This window comes from Amblyraja radiata, chromosome 29 (genome assembly GCF_010909765.2).
Source record: "Amblyraja radiata isolate CabotCenter1 chromosome 29, sAmbRad1.1.pri, whole genome shotgun sequence".
Classification (NCBI taxonomy): Eukaryota; Metazoa; Chordata; class Chondrichthyes; order Rajiformes; family Rajidae; genus Amblyraja; species Amblyraja radiata.
The window spans coordinates 29,338,329-29,365,315 of NC_045984.1; the positions used below are offsets into that span (position 1 = coordinate 29,338,329).

At 51.1% G+C, this 26,987-nt stretch overlaps 1 protein-coding gene across 2 annotated transcripts in view; it reads right to left on the bottom strand.

Annotated features, from left to right (window-relative positions):
• cpamd8 (C3 and PZP like alpha-2-macroglobulin domain containing 8) overlaps positions 1-26,987 on the bottom strand; it is a 137,927-nt gene that overhangs the window by 29,395 nt on the left and 81,545 nt on the right. For both annotated transcript variants that reach the window (XM_033047088.1, XM_033047087.1), the window contains 10 exons: positions 26,901-26,982; positions 20,499-20,655; positions 18,986-19,060; positions 15,535-15,700; positions 14,647-14,733; positions 13,910-14,046; positions 12,550-12,705; positions 11,115-11,177; positions 9,490-9,725; positions 8,819-8,906 (listed from right to left, as the gene is read on the bottom strand). In XM_033047088.1, the coding sequence (XP_032902979.1) occupies positions 8,819-8,906; positions 9,490-9,725; positions 11,115-11,177; positions 12,550-12,705; positions 13,910-14,046; positions 14,647-14,733; positions 15,535-15,700; positions 18,986-19,060; positions 20,499-20,655; positions 26,901-26,982 (1,247 nt within the window). The remainder of the gene's footprint in view (positions 1-8,818; positions 8,907-9,489; positions 9,726-11,114; positions 11,178-12,549; positions 12,706-13,909; positions 14,047-14,646; positions 14,734-15,534; positions 15,701-18,985; positions 19,061-20,498; positions 20,656-26,900; positions 26,983-26,987) is intronic.

The window sequence follows — 26,987 nt, forward strand, 5'->3', positions numbered from 1 at the left end:
GAACTTGTGAAAGACCTTGCTTTAATATCAGGCGGTTCTTTACCAGGACCCACACTGCAATATTAAAATTATGTACCAAGTATAAAGCTGTAAACACACAGAAAAGGATACAATACACACACGCACACAGATACATGTGCGGATAGCTTCAGAGACTCGCATGCACCGAAACGCACTTGCACGCAGGGGCTGAAGGCTGATCCAAAGACACACACACACACAGACACAGACACCCAGGTGTGCCTTGCACACACATCCAGGCACACACACACACACACACACACACACACAGGTGTGCCTGCACACATATCCAGCCGCACGTTCGCACACACACACACACACACACACACACACACGTGCGCCTGTACACACACACATTGCACGCATAGATGAAAGTAGCAATACAGCGTGGAAACAGGCCCTATGGCCCACCAAGTCCGCAATCCCCATACACTAGTTCTATCCTACACACTGGGGGCAATTTTCACTGCTAATTAACCTGCAAACCTGCACGTCTTTGGAGTGTGGGATGAAACCAGAGGACCCGGAGAAAACCCACACGGTCACGGTGAGAACGTGCAAATTCCGTATCGGGCAGCCCCCGTGGCCGGGATCGAACCCAGGACCCCGGCGCTGTAAGCGCGGCAACTCTACCACTGCGCCACAAGCTGACGAACCCTTGGGCAAGGGCAGCTAAAGACTGACGGGCTGAATCACAGAGTAACAAAGGGGAGGTTTGTTTCATGCCAACCGCAAGCTCTCTCTCACACTGAGCCACGTTACAGCTCCATCGGGAGCAGGAACACTGCCATTCTCTGGGGGGGGGGGGGGGGGGGGGGGGGGGGAGTTCCATTAAAGAGCAAACTGGAGTAAAAGTCGCACCCACTCAAGGCCACGATGAGAAGCGGCAGCCAGGCCAGGCAAGAGCCGCACTTAATTTAGTGTTAGGGTTTTACAGGGCCTGAAGCTGCAGTTAATATTTCATAGATGGAAGGGGCACTAACTGGCCGCAGACAGACGGTTTACGATGTTCCTCTGCACTCTGGCGCCAGGGAGAATTGTGCTCCCCCAGTGAGAGCTGAGTTTTACGGGCTGGCCTGATGGAAGTCACCGCTCCAGTTCCTGCCCGCTGTCCTCTGCTGGCAACAAGCTCGCTTCAGGCACCACACACTACAGCAAACCACCGCTTGCCTGCCACCCCCTGCTCCTCCAGTCTAGTTTAGAGATGCAGTGTGGAAACAGGCACTTAGAGAGCAAGAGAGAGAGAGGGGGGGGGAGAGAGGGTCAGCAATAGAGAGGGGGAAGAGACGGGGGAAGGCGGCAGATAGCGATAATGGGAGAGATTGTATATGAAGAAAGACTGGATAGACTCGGCTTGTACTAGCTAGAATTTAGAAGATTGAGGGGGGGATCTTATAGAAACTTACAAAATTCTTAAGGGGTTGGACAGGCTAGATGCAGGAAGATTATTCCCGATGTTGGGGAAGTCCAGAACAAGGGGTCACAGTTTAAGGATAAGGATAAGGGGGAAATCTTTTAGGACCGAGATGAGAAAATCATTTTTTACACAGAGAGTGGTGAATCTGTGGGATTCTCTGCCACAGAGGGTAGTTGAGGCCACAGTTCATTGGCTATATTTAAGAGGGAGTTAGATGTGACCCTTGTGGCTAAAGGGATCAGGGGGTATGGAGAGAAGGCAGGTACAGGATACTGAGTTGGATGATCAGCCATGATCATATTGAATGGCGGTGCAGGCTCGAAGGGCCTAATGGCCTCTACTCCTGCACCTATTTTCTATGTTTCTATGTAAGGGGGAAGAAAGGGGTAACGATAGAGAGAGGGGAGAGGGGTGGTGGTAGAGGGGGAGATAGTGGTAGCGATACAGGGGGGGGGGAAGAAAGGGGTAACGAAAAAAATTGGGGCGTGATGGGTAGAGAGGGATAGAGGGAGAAAGGGGTAGCGCTAGAAAGAGGGGAGAGGGGTGGTGATAGAGGGGTAGTGGTAGGGGGGGGGAAGAGAGGCAACGATAGAGGGGGAGCAATAGAGGGAGTGGAGGGCAGTAGCGGTAGAGGGGGAGGGGAGAGTAGGTTGATGAGGGTGGGAGAGAGTTTGTAGTGTCGTTCCTCACCGCTTCTACCCCTAGCTCACCTTCTCTAATGCCACACCTCCCCTCCCCCCCCCCCGCTCCACATATCTCCTACCCCCTCTTGCTCTCCCCACCATTCCCCCCTCTCCACTGCTACTACACCTCCCTTCATCAACACAGCCTCCCGTTCCTCCCGACAAATGCTGCTTTGGGGAAGTTTCAGGAGAAAGCCTCGGCTTTCCGCGGACTCTGGGAGGATTGGGCACAGAGTGGGAGGGTTGTGTCAATGCCTATGGGGCGGAGAGCAGAGATGGCCTGAAAACATAAATTCATGTCATAGGGAGAATTAGGCCATTCGGCCCATCGAGTCCATTCCGCCATTCAATCACGCCTGATCTCTGCCTCCTAATCCCATTCTCCTATCTTTCATAGATAGAAACATAGAAATTAGGTGCAGGAGTAGGCCATTCAGCCCTTCGAGCCTGCACTGCCATTCAATATGATCATGGCTGATCATCCAACTCAGTATCCCGTACCTGCCTTCTCTCCATACCCCCTGATCCCCTTAGCCACAAGGGCCACATCTAACTCCCTCTTAAATATAGCCAATGAACTGGCCTCAACTACCCTCTGTGGCAGAGAGTTCCAGAGATTCACCACTCTCTGTGTGAAAAAAGTTTTTCTCATCTCGGTTTTAAAGGATTTCCCCTTATCCTTAAGCTGTGACCCCTTGTCCTGGACTTCCCCAACATCGGGAACAATCTTCCTGCATCTAGCCTGTCCAACCCCTTAAGAATTTTGTAAGTTTCTATAAGATCCCCTCTCAATCTCCTAAATTCTAGAGAGTATAAACCAAGTCTATCCAGTCTTTCTTCATAAGACAGTCCTGACATCCCAGGAATCAGTCTGGTGAACCTTCTCTGCACTCCCTCTATTTCCCTCTCAACCCTAATCTCGTGCCTTCTCCCCATAAGCCCTGACACCCGTGCTAATTGAGAATCTGTCGATCTCCACCGTAAAAAAGGCCAGTGACTTGGCCTCCACACAGCAGTCTGCGGCAATGAATTCCACAGATTTGCCACCCTCCCTCTGGCTGAAGAAATTCCTCCTTGTTCTCTTTCTGAAGGGGGGTGAGAGAAGTGTGGGGGTGAGGTGGAGAAGGGGCAGGAGGAGACTTGTGTGGCGTGGAGTGTGCTGTCCACTCTGTGTCACTGTAGGGTGGATCAGTCAGAGAGACCCAAGCAAGGGTGACCAGATGGAGCAGCGAAAGGAAACAAAGCGTGGCGAGCACATTGCCATTACACACACGCAGGCATGTTCTTACAGCAGTGTTAATGTGAACTAAATGCCCCTCAACATGACCTTTGGCCGCCCCCCGGACATCCTTGCCCCACCAGGTCGACGATCTCGCCCGTTAATGACTCAGAAGTAACGCAGTGATTCTTTGTCGCTTTTAACCTTTAACCCAGAACCAGGGGCCACAGTTTTAAGAATAAGGAGTAAGCCATTTAGAACAGAGACAAGGAAACACTTTTTCTCACAAAGAGTGGTGAGTCTGTGGAATTCTCTGCCTCAGAGGGCGGTGGAGGCAGGTTCTCTGGACGCTTTCAAGAGAGAGCTAGATAGGGCTCTTAAAGATAATGGAGTCAGGGGATATGGGGAGAAGGCAGGAACGGGGTACTGATTGGGGATGATCAGCCATGATCACATTGAATGGCGGTGCTGGCTCGAAGGGGCGAATGGCCTACTCCTGCACCTATTGTCTATTGTCTAACCCTCCTCAGCGACCCGCTCTGCTGACCCCAGAAGCCTTTGAAGTCCCGTTGATAGTGCAGGTCCGGGACTCCACGGTGGTGCAGCGGTAGAGCAGCTGCCTCACAGCGCAGGAGACACAGGTTCGATCCTGACTACGGGTGCTGTCTGCACGGAGTTTGTGGGTTCCCCCTCCCCCGTGACCTGCGTGGGTTTTCTCCGGGAGCTCCGGTTTCCTCCCACATTCCACAGACGTGCAGGTTTGTACGTTAACTGTGCCTCTGTAAATTGTCCCCAGTGTGTGTTGGATAGAACTAGTGTACGGGGATGTGGAGGAAGGAACTGCAGATGCTGGTTTACACTGAAGATAGACACAAAATGCTGGAGTAAATCAGCGGGACAGGCAGCAGCATCTCGGGAGAGAAGGAATGGGTGACGTTTCTTCAGACTGAGAGTCAGGGAAGAGTGAGATATCGATGATTAAGGTGTGAAAACAACAGATCATAGAAACATAGAAACATAGAAATTAGGTGCAGGAGTAGGCCATTCGGCCCTTCGAGCTCTGCACCGCCATTGAATATGATCATGGCTGATCATCCAACTCAGTATCCCGTAACTGCCTTCTCTCCATACCCTCTGATCCCCTTAGCCACAAGGGCCACATCTAACTCCCTCTTAAATATAGCCAATGAACTGGCCTCGACTACCCTCTGTGGCAGAGAGTTCCAGAGATTCACCACTCTCTGTGTGAAAAAAGTTCTTCTCATCTCGGTTTTAAAGGATTTCCCCCCTTATCCTTAAGCTGTGACCCCCTTGTCCTGGACTTCCCCAACATCGGGAGCAATCTTCCTGCATCTAGCCTGTCCAACCCCTTAAGAATTTTGTAAGTTTCTATAAGATCCCCTCTCAATCTCCTAAATTCTAGAGAGTATAAACCAAGTCTATCCAGTCTTTCTTCATAAGACAGTCCTGACATCCCAGGAATCAGTCTGGTGAACCTTCTCTGCACTCCCTCTAGGGCAATAATGTCCTTCCTCAGATTTGGAGACCAAAACTGTACGCAATACTCCAGGTGTGGTCTCACCAAGACCCTGTACAACTGCAGTAGAACCTCCCTGCTCCTATACTCAAATCCTATACTCAAATCAAATCACAGCAGATAATGATAAGGAAATGTAGAATGGGTCATTGTGTAGGGGGATCGCTGGTCGGCACAGACTCGGCGGGCCGAAGGGCCTGTTTCTGCACTGTATCTCTAAACTAGTTTAGTTTATTGTCACGTGTACTGAGGTACAGTGGAAAGCTTTTGTCGTGTGCTAACCAGTTAATAGAAAGACAATACATGAATACAATCGATCCATTTAGAGTGGACAGATACATGATAAGGGAATAACATTTAGTGCACCAAAGTCCTATCAAGGAGTGTCCGAGGGTCACCAAAGAGGTAGGTTGTAGTCCAACACTGCTCTCTGGTTGTGGTAGGAAGATCGTAAACTAAACTACAAGTTAAAGATATACTTTTTCTAATTTTCCCGTTTCCTGCAAGTGCCAGTTTGTTCACCTTGTGCCCGTCCCTCAGTTGGCAGTGGTGGTGGGCGGAGAAGATGCCCGCCAGCTTGCCTCCCTTGCCCGCAGAAGCTCTCCAACGGTTCAGAGGTCACCTACGGGAGGCGTGCAGGCACAGGGAAGTGGAGGGGTGGCCATGGGAGGGAGGGAGGCGAGGGGACGGAGAGTTTGCGGGGTCCAGGTGTCGGGCGGAGTGGGAGTGGGAGTGGGAGTGGGAGTGGGAGTGGGCCGCTGGAGGCCCTGCAGCAGCCGGGGCATCGCGTGGGCCGAACGAGGGCGTGCGTCGAACGCGCCCCACAGCGGCACAGAGTGGCAGTGGAGGACACCGACAGCATCGCTAGGCCAGGCCAACCCCTGCAACACCCACCCAGTGCCGCCTCCAGGACAACCAAGACAAGACTCAATATTTTAGACTTAATAATTGAAAGATGCAAGATGGCGCTGGAGACTTGACCGCTCTCTGTGTTTGTACGGAGTTTGTACGTTCTCCCCGCGATCTGCGAGGGTTTTCTCCCTCAGAAGGAATCGACTATTTTTGCATCACAATCGTTGCGTTCTTGTTCATTTGTCTGATTGTGCTTACGTGGAATATGATTTTACTGGATAGTAAACAAAGGATTTCACTGTATCCTGGTAGCTATGACAATAAAGTACCGCTGAACTATCGGATATCTGCTGGCTGACAACTGTGTTTGAACCACAGACAGTATCAATGTCAGATTATTGCTCCCTCTCTCTCTCTCCCTCCCTCCTCCTCACTTCCCTCCCTCTCTCTCCCTCCCCTCACTCTTGCCTAAGTAGTGGGTCCCTAGACACAGACCCCAGGTCTCCAGCTCAGATACTCCAGAGACAACACAGAGCATCAAAGCTGGGCAGTCACGGCGGCGCGTACAGCGGCAGAGTTGCTGCCTTACAGCGAATGCAGCGCTGGAGTCCCGGGGGTTCGACCCCGACTACGGGCGCTGTCCGTGCGGAGTTTGTACGTTCTCCCCGCGATCTGCGAGGGTTTTCTCCGAGATCTTCGCCTTTCTCCCGCACTCCAAAGGGCGTACAGGTTTGTATGTCAGTTCATTGGCTTGGTAAACGTAACAATTGTCCCTAGTGGGTGTAGGATAGTGTTAATGTGCGGGGATCGCTGGTCAGCGCGGGCCCGGTGGGCCGAAGGGCCTGTTTCCGCGCTGCATCTCTAAACTAAACTAAAATCAGACCAAAGGCGTATTTTGTTTAAACTGATTTAGCTCAGAGGTCTCAGTCCCAATGCGAGATTCCTTAATATACTCAACCACTTGTAAATGTATTCTGTCAATGACCTTTCCCTTGGTATTTACAGCTTTAAAATCACTGGATAAATCTTCCGGTTTCCATGACTGGTGGGATCCCTCGGGCTCCATAATTCTTGCTTTGTGTATAAATAGATTTCCAGCACTGCTGAAACTACCCAAGGCCACAGCTATCCCCCCCTCCCCTCCCCTCTACACCCTGGCCCCAGGTCACACAGGCTGGTGCATGTATCCTGACTGTGACCCAGTGACAGTGACTGTAAACAGGTGTCGGTAGGAACTGCAGATGCCGGTTAAAACCGAAGACAGACACAAAATGCCGGAGTGACTCAGCGGGACAGGCAGAGTCTCTGGATGGAGGGAATGGGTGACGTTTCGGGTCTGGAGACTTCAGGACAGAGGTTCCTGGTTTGGCACTGTGCTCACATCCAGCAGCACCCAGGAGTCCTGACCACACTTACAGCCTCGCTCAATTTCCTGACATCGGAACAGAAGAGTAGAGTCATGGAGTGATACAGCGTGGAAACAGGCCCTACGGCCCAACTTGCCCACACCGCCCAACATGTCCCAGCTACACTAGTCCCACCTGCCTGCGTTTGTCCCATATACCTCCAAACCTGTCCTATCAGTCTGAAGAAGGGCCTCGAGCCGAAACATCAATGGACAATAGACAATAGGCGCAGGAGTAGGCCATTCGGCCGTTCTAGCCAGCACCGCCATTCAATGCGATCATACCCAATCAGTACCCTTGTTCCTGCCTTCTCCCCATATACCCTGATTCCGCTATCTTTAAGAGCCCTATCTAGCGCTCTCTTGAAAGTATCCAGAGAACGGGCTTCCACCGCCCTCTGAGGCAGAGAATTCACAGACTCACAACTCTCTGTGAGAAAAAGTGTTTCCTCGTCTACGTTCTACATAGCTTACCCCATATCCTTAAACTGTGGCCCCTGGTTCTGGACTCCCCCAACATCGGGAACATGTTTCCTGCTTCTATCGCGTCCAAACCCTTAATAATCTTATATGTTTCAATAAGATCCCCTCTCAATCCTTCTAAACGCACCCATTCCTTCTCTCCAGAGATGCTGCCCGTCCCGCTGAGTTAATCCAGCATTTTGTGGCTAACTTCATGTACCTGACTAACTGTTTCTTAAACCATTGCAATAGTCTCTGCCTCAACTACCTCCCCTGGCAGCTCGTTCCACACACCCACCACCCTTTGTGTGAATAAGTTACCCCTCCACATTCTTCTTCACCTAAATAACGGGAAAAAAACTTTTTCACCCAGAGAGTTGTGAATTTATGGAATTCCCTGCCACAGAGGGCAGTGGAGGCCAAATCACAGGATGGATTTAAGAGAGAGTTAGATAGAGCTCTAGGGGCTAGTGGAGCCAAGGGATATGGGGAGAAGGCAGGCACGGGTTATTGATTGGGGATGATCAGCCATGATCACAATGAATGGCGGTGCTGGCTCGAAGGGCCGAATGGCCTCCTCCTGCACCTAGTTTCTATGATTCTAATTGAAATGAGTGCCCCATCGTAAACCTTCTTTCCCGACCACTGAAGCCATCCCTCGCTCTGACGTGAGCTCAGTAACATCGTCTCTCCCTGCTCGTTCCGCCTGGGCCCAAGATGAGCGGGGAAGCTCTGCTGCTTCAGAATCTAATTATATTGAGAGGAACTTTAACACGTGGGAGGTGGAGGAAGGGGGGGGGGGGGGGGTGTCAGAGGGCGATGGAGGATAAAGCTTTAAACATGCAATTCATTACATCTGTCATCTCTCGGGGAAATGAGCATGAGGAGCAAGCCGGGGCCAGTGGAGGCGGAGGAGACCGAGTCAGGGACATCGCAAGCCAAGGAGCAAGCGAGAGCAGGGTCTTTTTGCCAAGGGGATACGAGGGATCCTTTTCCCCAGAGGGTGGAACCTAAAATCTGACATGCTCACAGCACCAAACAGACTCATCTCCACGACCGGGTCTCCACCAAAGTGAACTCCAGATGACGCAGAGATCATTCCCAATATACAGCTGCATAGTCCAACTACAACTGTACTAAGATTCTCCCCCGACCCCCACCCCGCAAGCCCCACCCCCCACCCCGCAACCCCCACCCCGCAACCCCCACCCCCAACCCCCACCTGTTCTAGACTTTCCACGTCAGCTCGGAAACCCGACAGGAGAGGGACCTCCAGGACCGCCATGTTCGAGGAGCCGGAATGAAGCCACCTGCAAAACAAGCCACAGGACAGTGTTGGTTAGAGACTCTCGTCACAGGCCTGAAGTACGTGGCTTACCACCGGGTGCTCCGGTTTTCCTCCCACATCCCAAAGACGTACAGGTTTGTAGGTTAATTGGCTTGGTATCAATGTAAAATTAATGTGCAGGGATCACTGGTCGGTGTAGACTCCGTGGGCCGAAGGTCCCGTTTCTGTGCTGTATCTCTAAATTAAACTAATCATTAAAACATGTCAAATGGTCCCTGGGCAGGGGGAGGAGACAGGGGGGGGCGGGCAGGGAGTGTGAGAGTGATGGGGTGGGTAGGGTGAGTGAGGGGACGGGCAGGGACTGAAAGTCGGACACAGTGGGCCAGTGTTGGTGGCCATAGCTGGGACTAAAGGGCTGGCATGGTGGGCTAGTGTCAGGATGGTGGCCATAGCTGGGACTGAAGGGCGGGCACGGTGGGCTAGTGTCAGGGTGGTGGCCATAGCTGGGACTGAAGGGCGGGCACGCTGGGCTAGTGTCAGGGTGGTGGCCATAGCTGGGACTGAAGGGCGGGCACGGTGGGTTAGTGTCAGGGTGGTGGCCATACCTGGCACAGGCCTCCACGGTGAGCTTGTACTCCTGGTGATCCTGGTCTGAGGCGGGGTCGTCGTCATGGTGCAGCGCCCGGTCCTGCCGTGACCTCTTCGACCGGTTGTCGCTCCGGGTCGGGGGCCGGGCCAGGTGCTGGTGTTGGTGCCGCTGGCGGTTCGGTTCCTTCAGGTTCACCGACAGCTGGAACGCCGGTTTGGCCACCGGATCCGGAACGTTGTAGCTCACGTCAATCTACAAAGGTGGAGACTCATTTACCGTCAGCACAGACCTCACCACCACTAAACCTCTACTGTGGCATAACCTAGTCGCCAACAGCTCCACGCCTCCACAAAATACTAATACCCCTGTCCCACGGTACGAGTTCATTCCAAGAGCAATCCCGAGTTAAATAAAATCAAACTCGTGGTAAGCACGGAGAATGAACGTAGCGGGTACGTCGGAGCTCGGGGACGTCTCTTACCGGCTCGTAACGCTAACGGCAGGTACTCGGGAAGACTCGCTAACGGCAGGTAAGCACGGGAAGATTCATGAAGATTTTTCAACATGTTGTCCACAAAATGTCCACGAGAGCCCCGAGTACCGACGAGTGGCCAATACCGTAAATCTCCGAGTTCACATCAGGGCAAACTCGGGGAGAACTCTTGGAATGAACCCGTACCGTGGGACACGGGTTTAATTTGTTCCTCGGCACTGATAATAATTTATGATAACATGAAACACGTCACAGTGATATTCTTTGTTCTGCATACACAAGGTATGCAAAGAATCGGGAGCTCCAGCAACAGCAGCTTCGTCCGCCCCGAATCGCAAGGCTTGAATCGGCCCGTTCACGGGGCCTTTCATCGCCCGGCGCAGCTTAAAATCGGCCGCGGGATCTTCCATCGCCCGGCGGGGGCTTCAATATCGGGAACCTCGGTCACCTCGACGCAGCAGACCGCGGGAGAAGAAGCAAGGAAGAGATAAGACATTTTTTAACCTTCCATCACAGTGAGGAGGTGCCTGAAGGAGAGTCACTGTGATGGATGTTTGTGTTAAGTTGTGTTTAATTGTGTGTTTTGTTGCATTTTTATTGTTACGACTGCATGGTAACGAAATTTCGTTCAAACTTGTTTTTGAATGACCAAGAAAGAAATTCAATTCAATACAGTGTAGGGTGCCAATAAGGTCACGAAATATTCCATTTATTTGGAACATTCAAAAGGGAATTGGATCATTATCGAAGGGAAATCGTTCCCAGGGCAAACATGTGTGGATCAGTTGGACAATTTTCTAAAAACATAGACATAAATAGAATGCTGGAGTACACAAAAATGCTGGAGAAACTCAGCGGGTGCAGCAGCATCTATGGAGCGAAGGAAATAGGCAACGTTTCGGGCCGAAACCCTTCTTCAGACTGTGCTGGAGTAACTCAGCAGGTCAGGCAGCAGAAAAAGGATGGGTGACGTTTCGGGTTACTCCAGCACTTTGTATTTCTATGCAAGATTCCAGCAGCTGCAGTTTCTTGTGTCATAGTGTCAGAGGGAGCGATCTCCTGCCCGGGGTCAATGGATACTTGGTGTTCAGGATCTCAGGCAGAGGAGGCAGAGAACTTAATGCAGTGCTCATCCACAACTTCCTTACCTGCATCAAACAGCAGCCTTCTCCCTTGGCACTCACAAACAGACCAGTTGGAACACTTGGGATCTGGAAAAGGCAGGGAGAAGACGGAGAAATATCAGGACATCTTCAATACGTTATTGCAGCAGGTGAGAGAATTTAATTAACACGGCGGCTTAATGAGGAACAATCCACTGGCTGACCTTGCCCCTCTACAGCGCCATTGTGGATGTACTAATGATAATCCCAGATTCACTGCTTGTCTCAAGATAAGGCCCTCTTTCTTCCCATCACTGCTATGAATCCACTGAAATCTTTACCATTGTTTAGTTTGATGTTTAATGTTTAATATTTTATGTGTCATCCCTAATTGTCATGTTGCCACTTGCGGGCAGAGCGCCAAGGCAAATTCCTTGTATGTGAATATGCTTGGCCAATAAACCTATTCAAAAATCTCATCAACTTTAGTTTGGTTTAGAGTTACAGCGCGAAAACCGACCCTTCGGCCCACCAGGTCCCCGCCGACCCGCAATCCCCACACGCTAGCACCGTCCGACATACACTAGGGACGATGTACAATTTTATCAAGCCATTTAGCCTACAAGTGTCTGCATCTTTGGAGTGTGGGAGGAAACCAGAGCACCCAGAGAAAACCCACGCAGGTAATGGGGACAATGTGCAAACTCCATACAGACATTATCCCATAGTCAGGATTGAACCCGTGTCTCTGGCGCTGTAAGGCAGCAGCTCTACTGCTGCGCCACCACTGTGACGCCCAGCAGGGCAGTAATGCATTGAACCATCGGTATCTGCCTCAGTGTCTCACTGTGAACTGCTGCAGCAACATCTGTCAGCTTGATATCATTGTCCCTTGGCTCTGGGCCATCTGTGGATATCAATCTCTACTCCAGAGAAACAACTAAATTCCCTTATTTTTAATTTCAAAATTCTTTCTATTTTTACCTCATAATAAATAGAACCAGGAAGAGGCCATTTGCTCCCTTGTGCCTGTTCTGTCATTCCATTCCATTCTCCATCAGCGGCCATTTTCTGACACAAACCACGGGTCCTTTGATGCCTTTCATGTCCAAATACCTGCCAGTCTAATGTCTTGAATATACTCCAGTCACGGTGGCACAGTGGAAGCATTGCTGCATTACAGCGCCACACTTTGGGGTGTGGGATGAAACTGGAGCACCCGGAGAAACCCCTTACGGTCACATGGAGAACGTACAAACTCCATGATCAGACAGCACCCGTGGTTAGGATCGAATCCGGGCCTCTGGTGCTGTACCACTGCGCCACTGTGCTGCCATTTGGGCTGCTTGACGCACATTTAAACCACTCCCTTTGCGCAGATTTACTCAGTCTACACACACACACGCTTTATACTCTTTCACGTGTAGAAGTGTGAAACTAAAACGTGCGTTTTCACAACAGGGGACTGACTGCTTCTCACCTTCGCTCTCTGCAGGATCTTCTTGTTGTCCCTGTTGAGCTCAAAGGATTCTTGGAAGTCCAGGTTGGTTGAGGCGAGGGAGATGGTGAGGTTGACCCCCCCAACGTAGGAGAGGATGGCATACTCCGACAGTGCCTGTAGAGCTACGCAGGTGTCCTGGAGAGAGAGCAAACAACAACAGTGCCACTCACTCTGGGCCACTCATTCAACTCACAGATAGGGTCGCCAAATGTCCTGTATTAGCCAGGACATCCCGTATATTGGGCTAAATTGAGCTACCGCTCGGGTAGCTGTCAAAAAAAGCCCATGGAGTGCAGCAGCAGCAGCAGCAGAAGCAGCAGCAACAACAGCGCCTCGGCCGTGGCCCCCGTCGGTCGGCAGCCCGGCCAGCTGTCCGATCTTCGGACCTTCGCTTACCGCCGACACCACCACCACCCCTCCTTCTCGTGGCCGATCATGAGTCGGACGGGGTGCCGGACTTTGCGTGCAGCAGAACACAAAGCCCAGCCGGCGGGCCAGCTGAGGAGTTTTGACGCCGCGCGCAACGTCCAGCACCCGGGCCAACTCATCATTCACCCAGCCACGGCCGAGTCGGTCAACGAATTGCCGTCGGGAATTTGTCCCTTATTTTTTTTTTACCTTTTGTCCCTTATTTGGCAGTGAGAAAGTTGGCGACCCTACTCACCGACCCCACCAAACTGAACCAATATGACAAGGGAGGAGGTGCCTGTGTGTACGCATTGTGTGTCGAAGTATATGCTGTTTCACAGGAGCAGAATTAGGCCATTTGGCCCATCTGGTCTACTCCGCCATTCAATCATGGCTGATCTATTTTTCCCTCTCAAGCCCATTCACCTGAGAACTGTTGACATCCTTACTAATCAAGAACCTGTCAATGTCTGCTTTAAAAAATACCCAGTGACATGGCCTCTACAGCCATCTGTGGCAATGAATTCCACAGATTCACCACCCTCTGACTAAAGTTTACTAACTATAGTTACCCAACCAGATGCAACTAAATTTAAAGTAGCTCTTTCTTCCCAATAACCCTTTCTGGCTTAAGCCCTCCCTTCACCACCTCCAGTTTAAATTCCATTTGGAATATTTTGGAGGACCAAGAAACCCAAGAACCAAGAAAAGAAATAGGTGACATTTTGGCTCGACACCCTCCAACAGCTAACGTTGGCCAGCTAGTGTTGTGTCTATCTTCTGGGCGGGTTCGTGGATAGGAAAGGGTACGGTAGGTGGACATGGGCCAAATGCAATCAAATGGGGGCTGGTTCAGGTGGGTGGGCACGGACGAGGTGGGCCGAAGGGCCCGTTTCTGTGCAGAGTGACGATTTTGGGTGGGTGGGCTTACCTGTGTGGACGAGAATCCTCCCAGGGCGTTGCGTTGCTGCGAGAGCCACTTCACCACAGGCAGGGCCGACACCACGTCCCCCAGCGAGGTGTAGGTGAGGAGAGCGTAGGCCGTCATCTCCACCTCTGCCGACACAACTGTGCACGGGGGACACGAGAGGCAGTCACCGAACCGCCCGTCACTGCACCTTGCCGGCCGGCAGCAGCTCTCCCTGTCTCAGCCCCTTGCTCACCAACCGATGCCAGCAATGACATGAAACAAACCACTGCATGGCTTGAGCTCACCAGCCATGACGGTAAAAGCCCCTTCACCCTGAAACGGGAGTCCTGCACCCCAGACAAAACATGAGTGTCCTCTACAACTTTAGCGAGGAAACAGGCCCTTCGGCCCACCGAGTCCGTGCCGACCACCGAACATCCCATACACTACACAGTAGGGGCAATTTTTACAGAGGCCAATAGACCTCCAAACCCGCACGTCTTTGGAATGTAGGAGAAAACCCACGAGGACACGGGGGGAACGTGCAAACTCTGTGTGGACAGCACCCGTAGTCGGGATCGAACCCGGGTTTCTGGCGCTGTAAGGCAACAACTCTCCCGCTGTGCCACCGTGCTGCCAAGTTCTCCGATGAGTTAGATGGGAGGTCAGGGCGGCACTCGAGCTGCTCATTGCTCATTGAGGTCATTAATTTGAACAGAAAGCGCAGGCTGGCTGGTATCACAAAGGTGCCCCGTTACCTGACTGGGAGAGGCCGTCAGTGAAACCCATGAACGTATCCTCATCCGTGACTGTGGTGCCCATCAGACTCCAGTGCGTGAAGCCATCTGCAATTCACAAGCTGAATTAATCCACTCATGTACCAGAAACAAAATTATATTTGCATTCAATGTGATCATGGCTGATCATCCACAATCAGTACCCCGTTCCTGCCTTCTCCCCATATCCCTTCACTCCGCTATCTTTAAGAGCCCTATCTAACTCTCTCGTGAAAACATCCAGAGAACTGGCCTCCACCGCCCTCTGAGGCTGAGAATGCCACAGACTCTCAACCCCATTCTCCTGCCTAGTCCCCATCATCTACAAACCTGTACATCTGTCTAATGACTTTGGTGACCAGCCTGGGTTGGTCGCCATCTTGGATTGCCCACCAAAGGGCAAAGTTAATGATGACAGAGGACACAGAGGTCGGCAGGGTCACATTCTTGTGTGATGCGGTACATGTCAATGACAACAGAAACTCATGGGCTGACCAGAGGTTGCATTAAGCTGACCAGTTTCTTTCTTTCGCTCTTCCCACCCTTGCTGTCTCCCTCCACTCTCTCTCCCCCCACTCACTCTCTCTCTCTCTCGTTCCACTCTCTCTCCCCCCCCACTCACTCTCTCTGTACCCCCCCCCCCACTCCCTCTTTCTCCCACCACCACTCCCTCTCTCTGCCTCAACTCTCTCTCCCATCACTCTCCCCCCACCACTCTCTCCCCCATCACTCTCTCTCTCTCTCCACTCACTCCCACCCTCTCCCACCACCACTCCCTCAATTCTCCCCCCCCCACTCTCATGTGGATAGCTTGCTGTGATAAATGACGTGGTGGAGGACTAGGTGGGCAGTGTGGAGGTGAGGACGCACCTTGCATGATGGCCATGTTGTTGAGCCTCCTCAGTGCAGCCGAGGCATGCTTGCTCCGCAGCAGGGTCAGGGCGTAGGCAGACAGGGCCGTGGTGTAAGGGTCATCTGCAGAGTACATGTTGCCTTCCAGGAAATGTTTCGCTTTTCCAACCGCAGCTTTCTCCTCCTAAAATCCACAAAAGACAGCAACTAAAAACGTGCCGTCTTCATCCCGGTTAGATTGGCTTGTCCCGATACACGTCCTCCTCCTGCCCTGGACAAGCGGATAAACATTGGTCCCGCTGTAGGGCAGCGCCTTCACCCTGCCACAACCAAGCTGTGTCTGTGTCACTCTTCCCCTCTCCCTCTCCCATCTATCGTTGTCAAGAATGCACACAACACACTGGTCTCCTCTGTATTGTATACATCTCCATCTGTCTTTCTTACTCTCATCTTATTAGGGGCACAACACTCTTTTTATAGCGTGTTTTTTCTCTCTCTCTAATTTTGCTCTGTCTCGCTCTCTCTGTCTCTGTCTCTCTGTCTGTCTGTCTCTCACTCTCTCTCTGTCTCTCTCTGTCTCTCTCTGTCTCTGTCTGTCTCTGTCTGTCTGTCTCTCTCTGTGTCTCTCTCTGTGTCTCTGTCTGTCTCTCTCTCTGTGTCTGTCTCTCTCTGTCTGTCTCTTTCTCTCTCTGTCTCTCTCTCTCTCTCTCTCTCTCTGTCTCTCTCTCTCTTCCCCCCTCTCTCTCTCTCTCTCTCTCTCTCTCTGAAAGCGCAATGAAATTAACTTATCGAATGGAAAAGTCGAGGATGAGAGATGTGTGGAAACAGGGAGGTGGGGGGGGGGGGTGGGGAAGATTCAGTCAACCCCACGACAGAAGGGGGACGAGTTGTACAGTTTGGTAGCCGCAGGGAAAAAGGAGCTCCTGGGGCGTTCTGTGCTGCACTTTGGTAAGACCCCGGCGAAAACCCACCCGGTCATGAGGAGAACGTGCAAACTCCGTACAGAGAGCATCCATAGCCAGGATCAAACCCGGGTCCCCGGCGCTGTGAGGCAGCAACTCTACCGCTTACACCACCGCAGGTTTTAGTTTAGAGATACAGGATGGAAACAGGCACTTTTGGCCCGCTAATCAACAGCCAAAGAGAGAGAGAACTCTCAAAAGAAAGTTATAGATATAGCTCTTAGGGCTAAAGGAATCAAGGGATGTGGGGAAAAAACAGGAACGGGGTACTGAGCCATGATCGTATTGAATGGCGGTGCTTGCTTGTAGGGCCGAATGGCCTACTCCTGTTCTATGTTTCCATGTTCTATGTTTCTAACTGGGGCCGCATGGTGGCACACCAATAGAGTTAGAAACAAAGAAACATAGAAAATAGGTGCAGGTGGAGGCCATTCGGCCCTTCGAGCCAGCACCGCCATTCATTGTGATCATAGCTGATCGTCCCCTATCAATAACCCGTGCCTGCCTTCTCCCCATATCCCTTGACTCCACTAGCCCCTAGAGCTCTATCTAACTCTCTCTTAAATCCATCCAGTGACTTGGCCTCCACTGCCCTCTGTGGCAGGGAATTCCATAAATTCACAACTCTCTGGGTGAAAAAGTTTGTCTCACCTCAGTCTTAAATGGCCTCCCCTTTATTCTAAGACTGTGACCATTGGCTCTGGACTCGCCCCACTTTGGGAACATTTTTCCTGCTTCTAGCTTGTCCAGTCCTTTTATAATTGTATATGTTTCTATAAGATTCCCCCTCATCCTTCTAAAACTCCAGTGAAGCCTCACGGCACCAGTTCGGGATTGAACCCGTGTCTCCGGCGCTGTAAGGCGGCAACTCTGCCGCTGCGCCACCGTGCCCGCCCCACGGGCAGCTTTGGGAACGGCACAGGCACATGAGAGCCCGGTTGCCGAGACGGAGGCCCGCGGGGCTGGTCTGTACCAGGCAGGTGAAACCTGCGGCTCCTCTGATCCCGCCAGCTCCCCGTCTCCCGCTGGTGAGCACTCATATTTAAGAGCTGCAGTTTCTTCCTGTTTCCTGACCCCTCCAGAGCTGGCGTGGAGAGGGATCGGGCGACCGGCACATGCCTGAGAAAAACAGGAATTCAAGGAATTCACGCATTCCTCCGTCTCCCTGTTAAAAAACCCCAGGGAAGATCTCCCCCCCCCCCCCCCACCCCCCACCCCCGGGGACCTTGTTAACCTGCGTCCGTCCCCCTGCAAACCTCTTCAAATTACAATCAGAGATTGCAGCGGGATTAACTCTACCTAATTAGTGTTCGCCCTTCAGATGTCGTTAACCCTTTCAGGCCACTTACCCGGGAGACAACGGAATGGGGCTGCGTGCGGGTCACATAGCTGAGAACAACATGTTGAGACATCTGGATCAAGGTGCAATAGTGTTACTGAAGACTAACCATGGAGTTTACATTGCATCTAACCTGTGCGAGGCACTAAATGCTGGAGTAACTCAGCGGGACAGGCAGCGTCTCGGGAGAGAAGGGAAGGGTGACGTTCCGGGTCGAGACCCTTGCTTCAGTCCCGGAAGGTCACCCATGCCTTCACTCCAGAGATGCTGCCTGACCCGCTGAGTTACTGCAGAGTTTTGTGTCTATCTTCATTGTAAACCAGCATTTGTGGTCCCTTCCTACATATCTAAGCTTCCTGGAGTGAATGCAATGGGGCAATGGTGAACACACCTCTCTCTCGGTCTCAACTCTGCTGTCTGTTTGCTGGAGGTGTTAGGTGGGACAGGGCACATACACCCGTTAAGTCCAATCACCACCCTCTGCTTCCCCTCCACGTTGGGATACTTCATAAGTTCATATGACTCTGGAGCAGAATTAGGCCATTCGGCCCATCAAGTCTAGTCCGCCATTCAATCAGGGCCAACCTATCTTTTCCATTCAAATCCATTCTCCTGCCTTCTCCCCATAACCCTTGACACCCATATGGATCACATGCAGGCAGATGAGATTAGTTTAGATCCTTTGGCCCAGCGACCAGCAATCCCCATACACTTGCACTATCCTACACACTAGGGACAATTTACAACCGAGGCCAATTAGCCCGCACATCTTTGGAATGTGGGAGGAATCTGGAGCACCCGGAGAAAACCCAAGCGGTTATGGGGAGAACGTGCAAACTCCGTACAGACAGCACCCGTAGGCAGGATCAAACTGGGGTTGCTGGCGCCGGTATCATGTTCGGCACAGACATTATGGGCCGAAGGGACTGTTCCTGTGCTGTACTGCTGTATGTTTAGTGTTCTATGAGGGTCATCCCACTCCTATCCCCATCTGAAGAAGGGTCTCGACCCGAAACGTCGCCCGTTCCTTCTCTCCAGAGATGCTGCCTGTCCCGCTGAGTTACTCCGGCATGTTTGTGTCGATCTTCCGTTCACAATTCAGCCCGACACCGTAATTGCAAATGGGAGCCACTGCAAAAGGCCACGCGAGGACCTCGATCGACCCTACCTCAGAGGTGATGCCCGTCTCCAGTAGTGCGGCCACAACATAGGCAGTCAGCGAGATCTTCCCATGGATTCCACCCTGAAAAAATTGCAATGAGGAATTCACTGCTGATGCCAAGCCCGGACCTGGAACTCAAAGGAGGTGAATGGTACGAACAGGCAATTACGTACAGAGAGAGCCCGCAAACAGCAACCTGATCACTGACCAGCCACACTGCTTTGGATGTGTTGGTGGGGGGAGGAATATCGGCCAAGACACACGAAGGGCTCCCCTGCTCCTCATCGATTAGATGCCGTGGGCGGAATGGTACCGATTCGGCGCCTCCGTTTCGGGGTGTTAGGGTTAGGGTGCCACAGCGGTGGGCCAGCGGAAACCAATTTCCAAACTTGTTAACATAAAGCTGATCTCACTTGCAATATCCTTGGCATAGGAACTTCTTGCAGAGGGTGATGAATTCACTATCCCGGAGTAGTGTGACACATGGAACACTTTTATTTATCTGGAGGTATTTACAGAGGGTTAGTGTTAGGGTTCTGATGAGTACAGATATTATAAACGGAGGCGTCGAAACAGCAGCGCCATAGATGCTGCTGCACCCGCTGAGTTCCTCCAGCACTTTTGTCTACCTTCGATTTTCCAGCATCTGCAGTTCCTTCTTAAACCCCTAATCTAAAACGGCATCTGTCCATTTCCCTCCAGAGAAACTGCCTGTCCCGCTGAGTTCCTCCAGCAGCTCGATTTTTTTTAACTCCAGACTCCATCTGCATCTCTTGTGACACCAACACTCATCCACCCCGTAACTGTTGTTTTTATGAATAAATGTAGGGTGGCGCAGCGGTAGAGTCGCTGCCTTACAGCGCCAGGGACCCGGGTTCGATCCTGACTACGGGTGCGTGTCTGTACGGAGTTTGTCCGTTCTCCCCGTGACCTGCGTGGGTTTTTCCCCCGAGATCTTCGGCTTCCTCCCGCACTCCAAAGACGTTGATTGCTTGGTATCAATGCAAAATGTCCCCAGTGTGTGTGTGTGTGTGTGTGTGGGATAGTGTTATGCCCCTGTCCCACTTAGGAAACCTGAACGGAAACCTCTGGAGGCTTTGCGCCCCACCCAAGGTTTCCGTGCCGTCCCCGGAGGTTGCAGGTAGTGGAAGCAGGTAGGGAGACTGACAAAAACCTCCGGGAACCGCACGGAAACCTTGGGTGGGGCCCAAAGTCTCCAGAGGTTTCCGTTCAGGTTTCCTAAGTGGGACAGGGGCATTAATGTGCGGGGATCGCCGGTCGGCTCGGACTCGGTGGGCCGGAGGGTCTGTTTCCGTGCTGTATCTCTAAACTAAACTAAACATTGGAAGTTCACCGACAGACAAAGGCATTTAGAAACCAAGTGCCAGTTGGGATCCAGCCCTTTATGTTCCCAACCTACTTCCCCCCCCCCCTGCCCTCTCCCTCTACCCCGCTGCCCCTCTCGCAGTTGGCTTTGTGCTGGTCCATGTGCTCAGGGAGAGGCCAGCCGTGGAATTACCTGGATGTCCTTGTTCAGAATGCGCCCGACTGCAGGAAAGGAACCATCGTCCTGCTGATGCTGTATAATCCATTCCTTGGCAGTGTCCAGCTCCTTCGGGTCAATGTAGATAAACCCACGGGACTGGGCAAAGGATTTCAGTACAAATGCCGTCAGCCTGGGAAAAACACAGGATGCACGGGAGGAAAATATTAGCTCCGTTCTCCATGACTCCCAACATGACACATCGGTGGAGTTAAACATGACTACATTCTAAAAGTGGTGCCCCGTAACATTAGTTCATCGCTTGTTCATTGAGAGGGATTTGAGTGTGGACAGCGGTAGTTCTCAGAGGTATGATGGAGAGATAGTTTAGTTTAGTTAGTTAGTTTAGATCGAGCCCTTCGGCCCACCGACCAGCAAGTGTACACTAGTTCTATCCTGCACACACTCGGGACAATTTAGAAGCCAATTAATCTACAAACCTGTACGTGTTTGGTGTGTGGGGGGGAAACCAGAACACCCGTAGACAACCCACCCGGTCACCGGGAGAACGTGCAAGCTCCACACAGACAGCACCCAGGGTCAGGATGGAATGCGGGGGCCTCTGGCGCTGTGAGGCAGCAGCTCGACCCGCTGCACATTTGGGTGAGTGGGGGGGGGGGGTTGACAGTGGTGGGGGGCGGCTGACATTGATGGGAGTTGAACGGGCGAGCTGGGAAGCAGGAGGGGATGATGTCCCTCCTGACCAGCTGAAGGTTTAGACTGGCACCAGAAAACTCCCACCCAGTGAGAGAGCTTGCTGCAAGTTGTCAGTGTGGCTGGAGAAAATCCGAATGGAAGCTTGGAATCAGGCCGAGAGTGAACTCTGTGAAAGGGACGTATTCAGGAAGACGGAACATTTGCGGCAGAACTGGCACCGTTAAACGGGTTAAAACGTCACAATTGGAAGATTGGGCCTGCGCTTTAAAACTCCCCCGAGGCCCCACAACCTATTAGGAAAAACCGCTGCTAATGACTGCTGGGCCTTTGCAGCTCCACAGCTGAGTCGCCAGAGAGGGGGGAGAGAGGGGAGGGAGGGAGGGGGAGAGAGAGTGGGCAGCCTCTCAACTACTGAATCGTGCTATTATCACCCCCTGCCTCCATCACAGTTGGAGGGAATCGCCGTTTAACCAACAGCCCGCAGTGAATTCTTCAAGTGTTAAGTAACGGCCTGTCACAATCTTTCACGGTGAGGGACTGAATCACAGCAGGCATTGTGCAAAGGGGTTGCTACCTCTTGCAAATGATTTACTCTGGTATTTTACACTGACCTGGCTGTGGGGGAGCAGGAAAGGTCAGTGGTTCTGCAACAGAACTGGAAGTGTGTCTCCACAATAGCTGTTTATACCTGGTTTAGTTCGCCGTTGGTGAACGTACTGATGCAGTTGATTCCATTTCAGCGACTTAAGAGAATCGCCAAATGTTTATGGAATGATTAGGCTCCAGCGATGAAGAAGACATCGCACTCTGTCCTGCAACTTCACATTAAAAGACACAAAGTGCTGGAGTAACTCGTGGAACTCACTAACTTACTCCAGCACTTTGTGCCTTTGTTGGTAAACCAGTATTTAAAGTTCCTTGCATCCACCGTATCACTGTTTGTTTAATTTATCTCACATCGGGCGGCACGGGTGAGTTACTGCCTTACTGCGCCAGAGACCCGGGTTCGATCCTGGCTACGGGTGCTGTCTGTACGGAGTTTGCATGTTCTCCCCGTGACCGCGTGGGTTTTCTCCGGGTGCTCCGGTTTCCTCCCACACTTCGAAGTCGTGCAGGATTGTAGGTTAAATGGCTTCTGTAAATTGTCCCCAGTGTGTAGGATAGAACTGGTGTACGGGTGATCACTGGTCGGTGGGCCGAAGGGCCTGTTTCCACGCTGTATCTCTAAACTAAACTAGAGGCCACTCTGCCACTATATCCAGCCTCAAGGGCACTTCCTTCCCATCCTGCAGGTCTGAACTCACTGGGCTCTTTGGGGCGCAGTTGGCAACCCATCAACAATGCTGCTGGTACAAATCCCTAAACATTGATCTACTTAAGAGAGACACAAAAAGCTGGAGTAACTCAGCAGGTCAATGCAGCATTTCTGGAGAAAAGGAATAGGTGACGTTTCGGGCCTAGTCCCTTCTTCAGACATTTTCCAGATATCAACCACTCTGTGTAAAAAAAACAAAAACTTCCCCCTCAAATTCCCTTTAAAACCCTTTCTTCTCACGCTAGACCTACACTCTCTTGATTTTGGGACCCCTACCTTGGGCGAAACATTCTGACCAACTACCCTTTCTGTGTCTCTTTATGGTTTTATACACCTCTATCAGGTAAACCTCTCAGCCTTCTTCCCTCCAGGGCAAATATGGCCAGCTTAGACAGCCTCTTTCCTGACTCAAGACTGACGATCCAGGAAACACTCTCCACATCCTTCCGCTTGGGTGATGACCAGAACTGTACAGAATGCTCTATGTGTGGCCAAACCACTATTGTGTAAACTTGCAACACAACATTGCGACTTTTTTATTCTTATGCCCGGATGCCCTGACCTATGAAGGCTCCACAGCCTTCTCTATCATCCCATCTACCCTTGTTGCCACTTTCAGGCAGCTATAGACTTGAGATAGGCACAAAAAGCTGGAGTAACTCAGCGGGTCAGGCAGCATCTACAGTATCTTCGGCTTAAACCAGCATCTGCAGTTCCGTAGCGGCGGCTGCGGAGGCCACAATAGGCCCGACTATGGGTGAACAGGGGGCAGGACTGGACTTTGCTGCCTTCCCCCACAGTGGGAACCATTGTGGGGGGATGTTTTTATGTTTGTTGTTAAATTCTTTAATGTTGAGTCTTATCTTTGTTCGTGTGCTGCAATGGCAAGTCAAATTTCACTTCACCAATTGGTGTACGTGATAATAAATGTCCTTTGTATCCCTTTGTATTCCTGCGCAACTGTGGACTTGAATTCTTTATGTCCATCTGTTCGCCATCACTCGTGACCACCAGACATTTACAGTCGATGTCCTTCTCCTAGTTGGCTTCCCAAAATGCCTCACCTCACATTGGCCAGGATTAAATTGCAACAGTCACCACCACTCCTCCTAATTTTCCACCTGCCTTGCATCCTGATCTAACCTTGGACAACCCCCTCACTACCCACTGCATCATCAACCTTGCGTCTCCTGCAAGCTTCTTATGTTCAGATTTAAGCTGTTAATAGCCATCACGAATGACAAGGGTCCCAGCACCAACCCCTACAGTCATACCACTGGTCACTGGCTTCCAATCAGAACAACATCCTTCCACCATTCTACCCTTCTGTCACAGGTCCTGATTTGTTCTGGCCTTCTCTATCTTTCAGTTCCGACCCCAGACGTCACCGATTCCTTCTCTCCAGAGATGCTGCCTGACACGCTGAGTTACTCCAGCATTTTGTGTCTACCTTTGGTATAAACCAGCGTCTGCAGTTCCTTCCTGCACATCCTTCCACCACCACCACCACATCCCTGTCTGCGAAGGGAAGAGAGATCACATTGTAAAATTGCAGGGAAAAATGTTCCCAATGTTGGGCGAGTCCAGAACCAGGGGCCACACAATCTTAGAATAAAGGGGAGGCCATTTAAGACTGAGGTGAGGCAAAAAAACTTTTTCACCCAGAGATTTGTGAATCTGTGGAATTCCCTGCCACAGAGGGCAGTGCAGGCTAAGTCACTGGATGGATTTAAGAGAGAGTTAGATAGAGCTCTAGGGGCTAGTGGAATCAAGGGATATGGGGAGAAGGCAGGCACGGGTTATTGATTGGGAACGATCAGCCATGATCACAATGAATGGCGGTGCTGGTTCGAGGGGCCGAATGGCCTCCTCCTGCACCTATTTTCTATGTTTCTATGTTAACTTTTGTAAGTTTGCCAACGTCCTTTAGGTGGCGACTCTTTGCATACTTGTGTACTGTATGTAATATAACAAATTCCACTGTACTAAGTACACATGACAATAAAGTGTCAATCAATCAATCAATCAATTAATCAAATAATACAGAGACATTTCATCATGCATGTCGCACTAGGAAAAAAAAAAGCTTTTTTGGAAAAGAAATTCTCGTCTGAGCTGAATCTTTGAATGAAATCCTGTCTGGGCCGTGAGCCAAGATTTACAAATTGCTAGCTTCTCTCTCCAGTTCCTTCACACTGATCTAACCGTGAAATGTTTTGGCAAACATCAGGTTTCCCTGGACCTGGCTGCGGTTGCACTGGTGCCTATGTGTGCAGGGACCGGGGCCGTTGACAGCCAGCCGTGTCGATTTGGTGTCTGTACCTCTAGTGAGTTTGCTCTTGCACTCATGCCCTCAGGAAGAGGTGAGATTCTGGCACGGACCCAATGACCTCATCCAAACAGGAGACGTTTCACCATCACACACCGGCACAACTATCCAAGCCAGAGACAGTCACAAAATGATGGAGTCATTCAGCGGGGCAGGCAGCATCTCCGGACAGAAGGAACGGGTGATGTTTCGGGTCGAGACCCACCTCGACCTGAAACGTCCTTCAATCCAGAGATGCTGCCTGACCCACTGAGTTACTCCAGCAGTTTGTACTCCAGCAAATCCAGTTAAAAACCAGCATCTGCAGTTCCTTCCTATCCAAGCCAGAATCATACGCTCAAGATATTGACAATGGAATACAGGCTTCGTTTAATTGTGTGCTTGGAACATTCCTGATCGAAAGTCTGAAGAAGGGTCTTGACCAGAAATGTCACCTATTCCTTCGCTCCATAGATGCTGCCTCACCCGCTGAGTTTCTCCAGCATTTTTGTCTACCTTCGATTTTTCCAGCATCTGCTGTTCCTTCTTAAACAAAAGATTATCTTTGGTATTGGAGTTAACAGATTGAGCTGACTGTTATAGATAGCATTAAAGTACAAATTAACTTTCTTACTAGTTTCTTACTAGACTCATGTGATGATAATTACAGTAGTTTCATTTTGTTTAGAGATACTCTAAACGGTAAGAACTCTGCACCTGCAACAACTGGGTCTTGAAATTGGCACCAAATCAGGTGATTCTGTACACCGTCTAGTTTAGATTAGAGATACAGCATGGAAACAGGCCCTTCAGCCCACGCCGACCAACCCGAACACCAGCACTATCCTACACACTAGGGACAATTAATAATTGTTCTTGAATCAAAGCCAACTAAACCTACAAAACTGCACGTCTTTGGAGTGTGGGAGGAAACCGGAGCACCCGGGGAAAAGCCAGACGGTCACGGACAGATAGCACCCGTGGTCAGGATCGAACCAGGGGTCCCTGGCGCTGTAAGGCAGCAACTCTACCGCTGCGCCACCGTGCCGCCCTAAGTCGTGTGCATTAATCGGGAATCCTTCTCTCATCTTTAGATTCCAAGTGCAACCGCTCGGTAAATCCATCCATTGTCCAGTGTACTATTTGTTTTCACTTGGGCTTTGTATCCAAGATGCTTACCTAAGATGTATCTAAGTGCTTATGTACAGTGGTACTTGTAATGAACTCTTGGTAAAATAATTTCACTATACATGTGACAAAGTACCTATGAATCATGGTTTTGTTGCCTCTTTGGCTCGAGCAGTGAGCAGTGGGAAGTGAATACCGTTGGATGGGAAATCATTGAAAGAGTGGAACGATGGGGCAGGGTAAATTCAAAACAGGATGAAACATAGACAATAGGTGCAGGAGGAGGCCATTCGGCTCTTCGAGCCAGCACCGCCATTCATTGTGATCATGGCTGATCGTCCCCTATCAATAACCCGTGCCTGCCTTCTCCCCATATCCCTTGACTGCACTAGCCCCTAGAGCTCTATCTAACTCTCTCTTAAATCCATCCAGTGATTTGGCCTCCACTGCCCTCTGTGGCAGGGAATTCCATGAATTCACAACTCTCTGGGTGAAAACGTTTTTTTCTCACCTCAGTCGTAAATGACCTCCCCTTTATTCTAAGAGATGGACATAGAAACATAGAAAATAGGTGCAGGAGCAGGCCATTCGGCCCTCCGAGCCTGCACCGCCATTCAATATGATCACGGCTGATCATATATGATCATGGCTGATCATATATGATCACGGCTGATCATATATGATCACGGCTGATCATAATCAAAGGCAGCGGAGAGAGCAGGAAACCAGACCTGGTGACCTTTGAGCAGGAAGGAACTGCAGATGCTGGTTGACACTGAAGATAGACACAAAAAGCTGGAGTAACTCAGCGGATCAGGCAGCATCTCTGGAGAAAAGGAATGGGTGGCGTTTCGGGTCAGGGGAAATTTCAGTCCTTCCCTGCCCACTCTCCCCCACTGAGGGAAAGAAGAATTCTCCCCCAATACTTTCTTGGTCCTTGTATTCATAGAGACTGAATAAATTCACGCACCACATACTCCCAGAAGAATCCCTCTCACCGAATGCGCTGTATGATCCATCCTCCCTCTTGTACGTTAGCTGACGTTGATATCCTGGG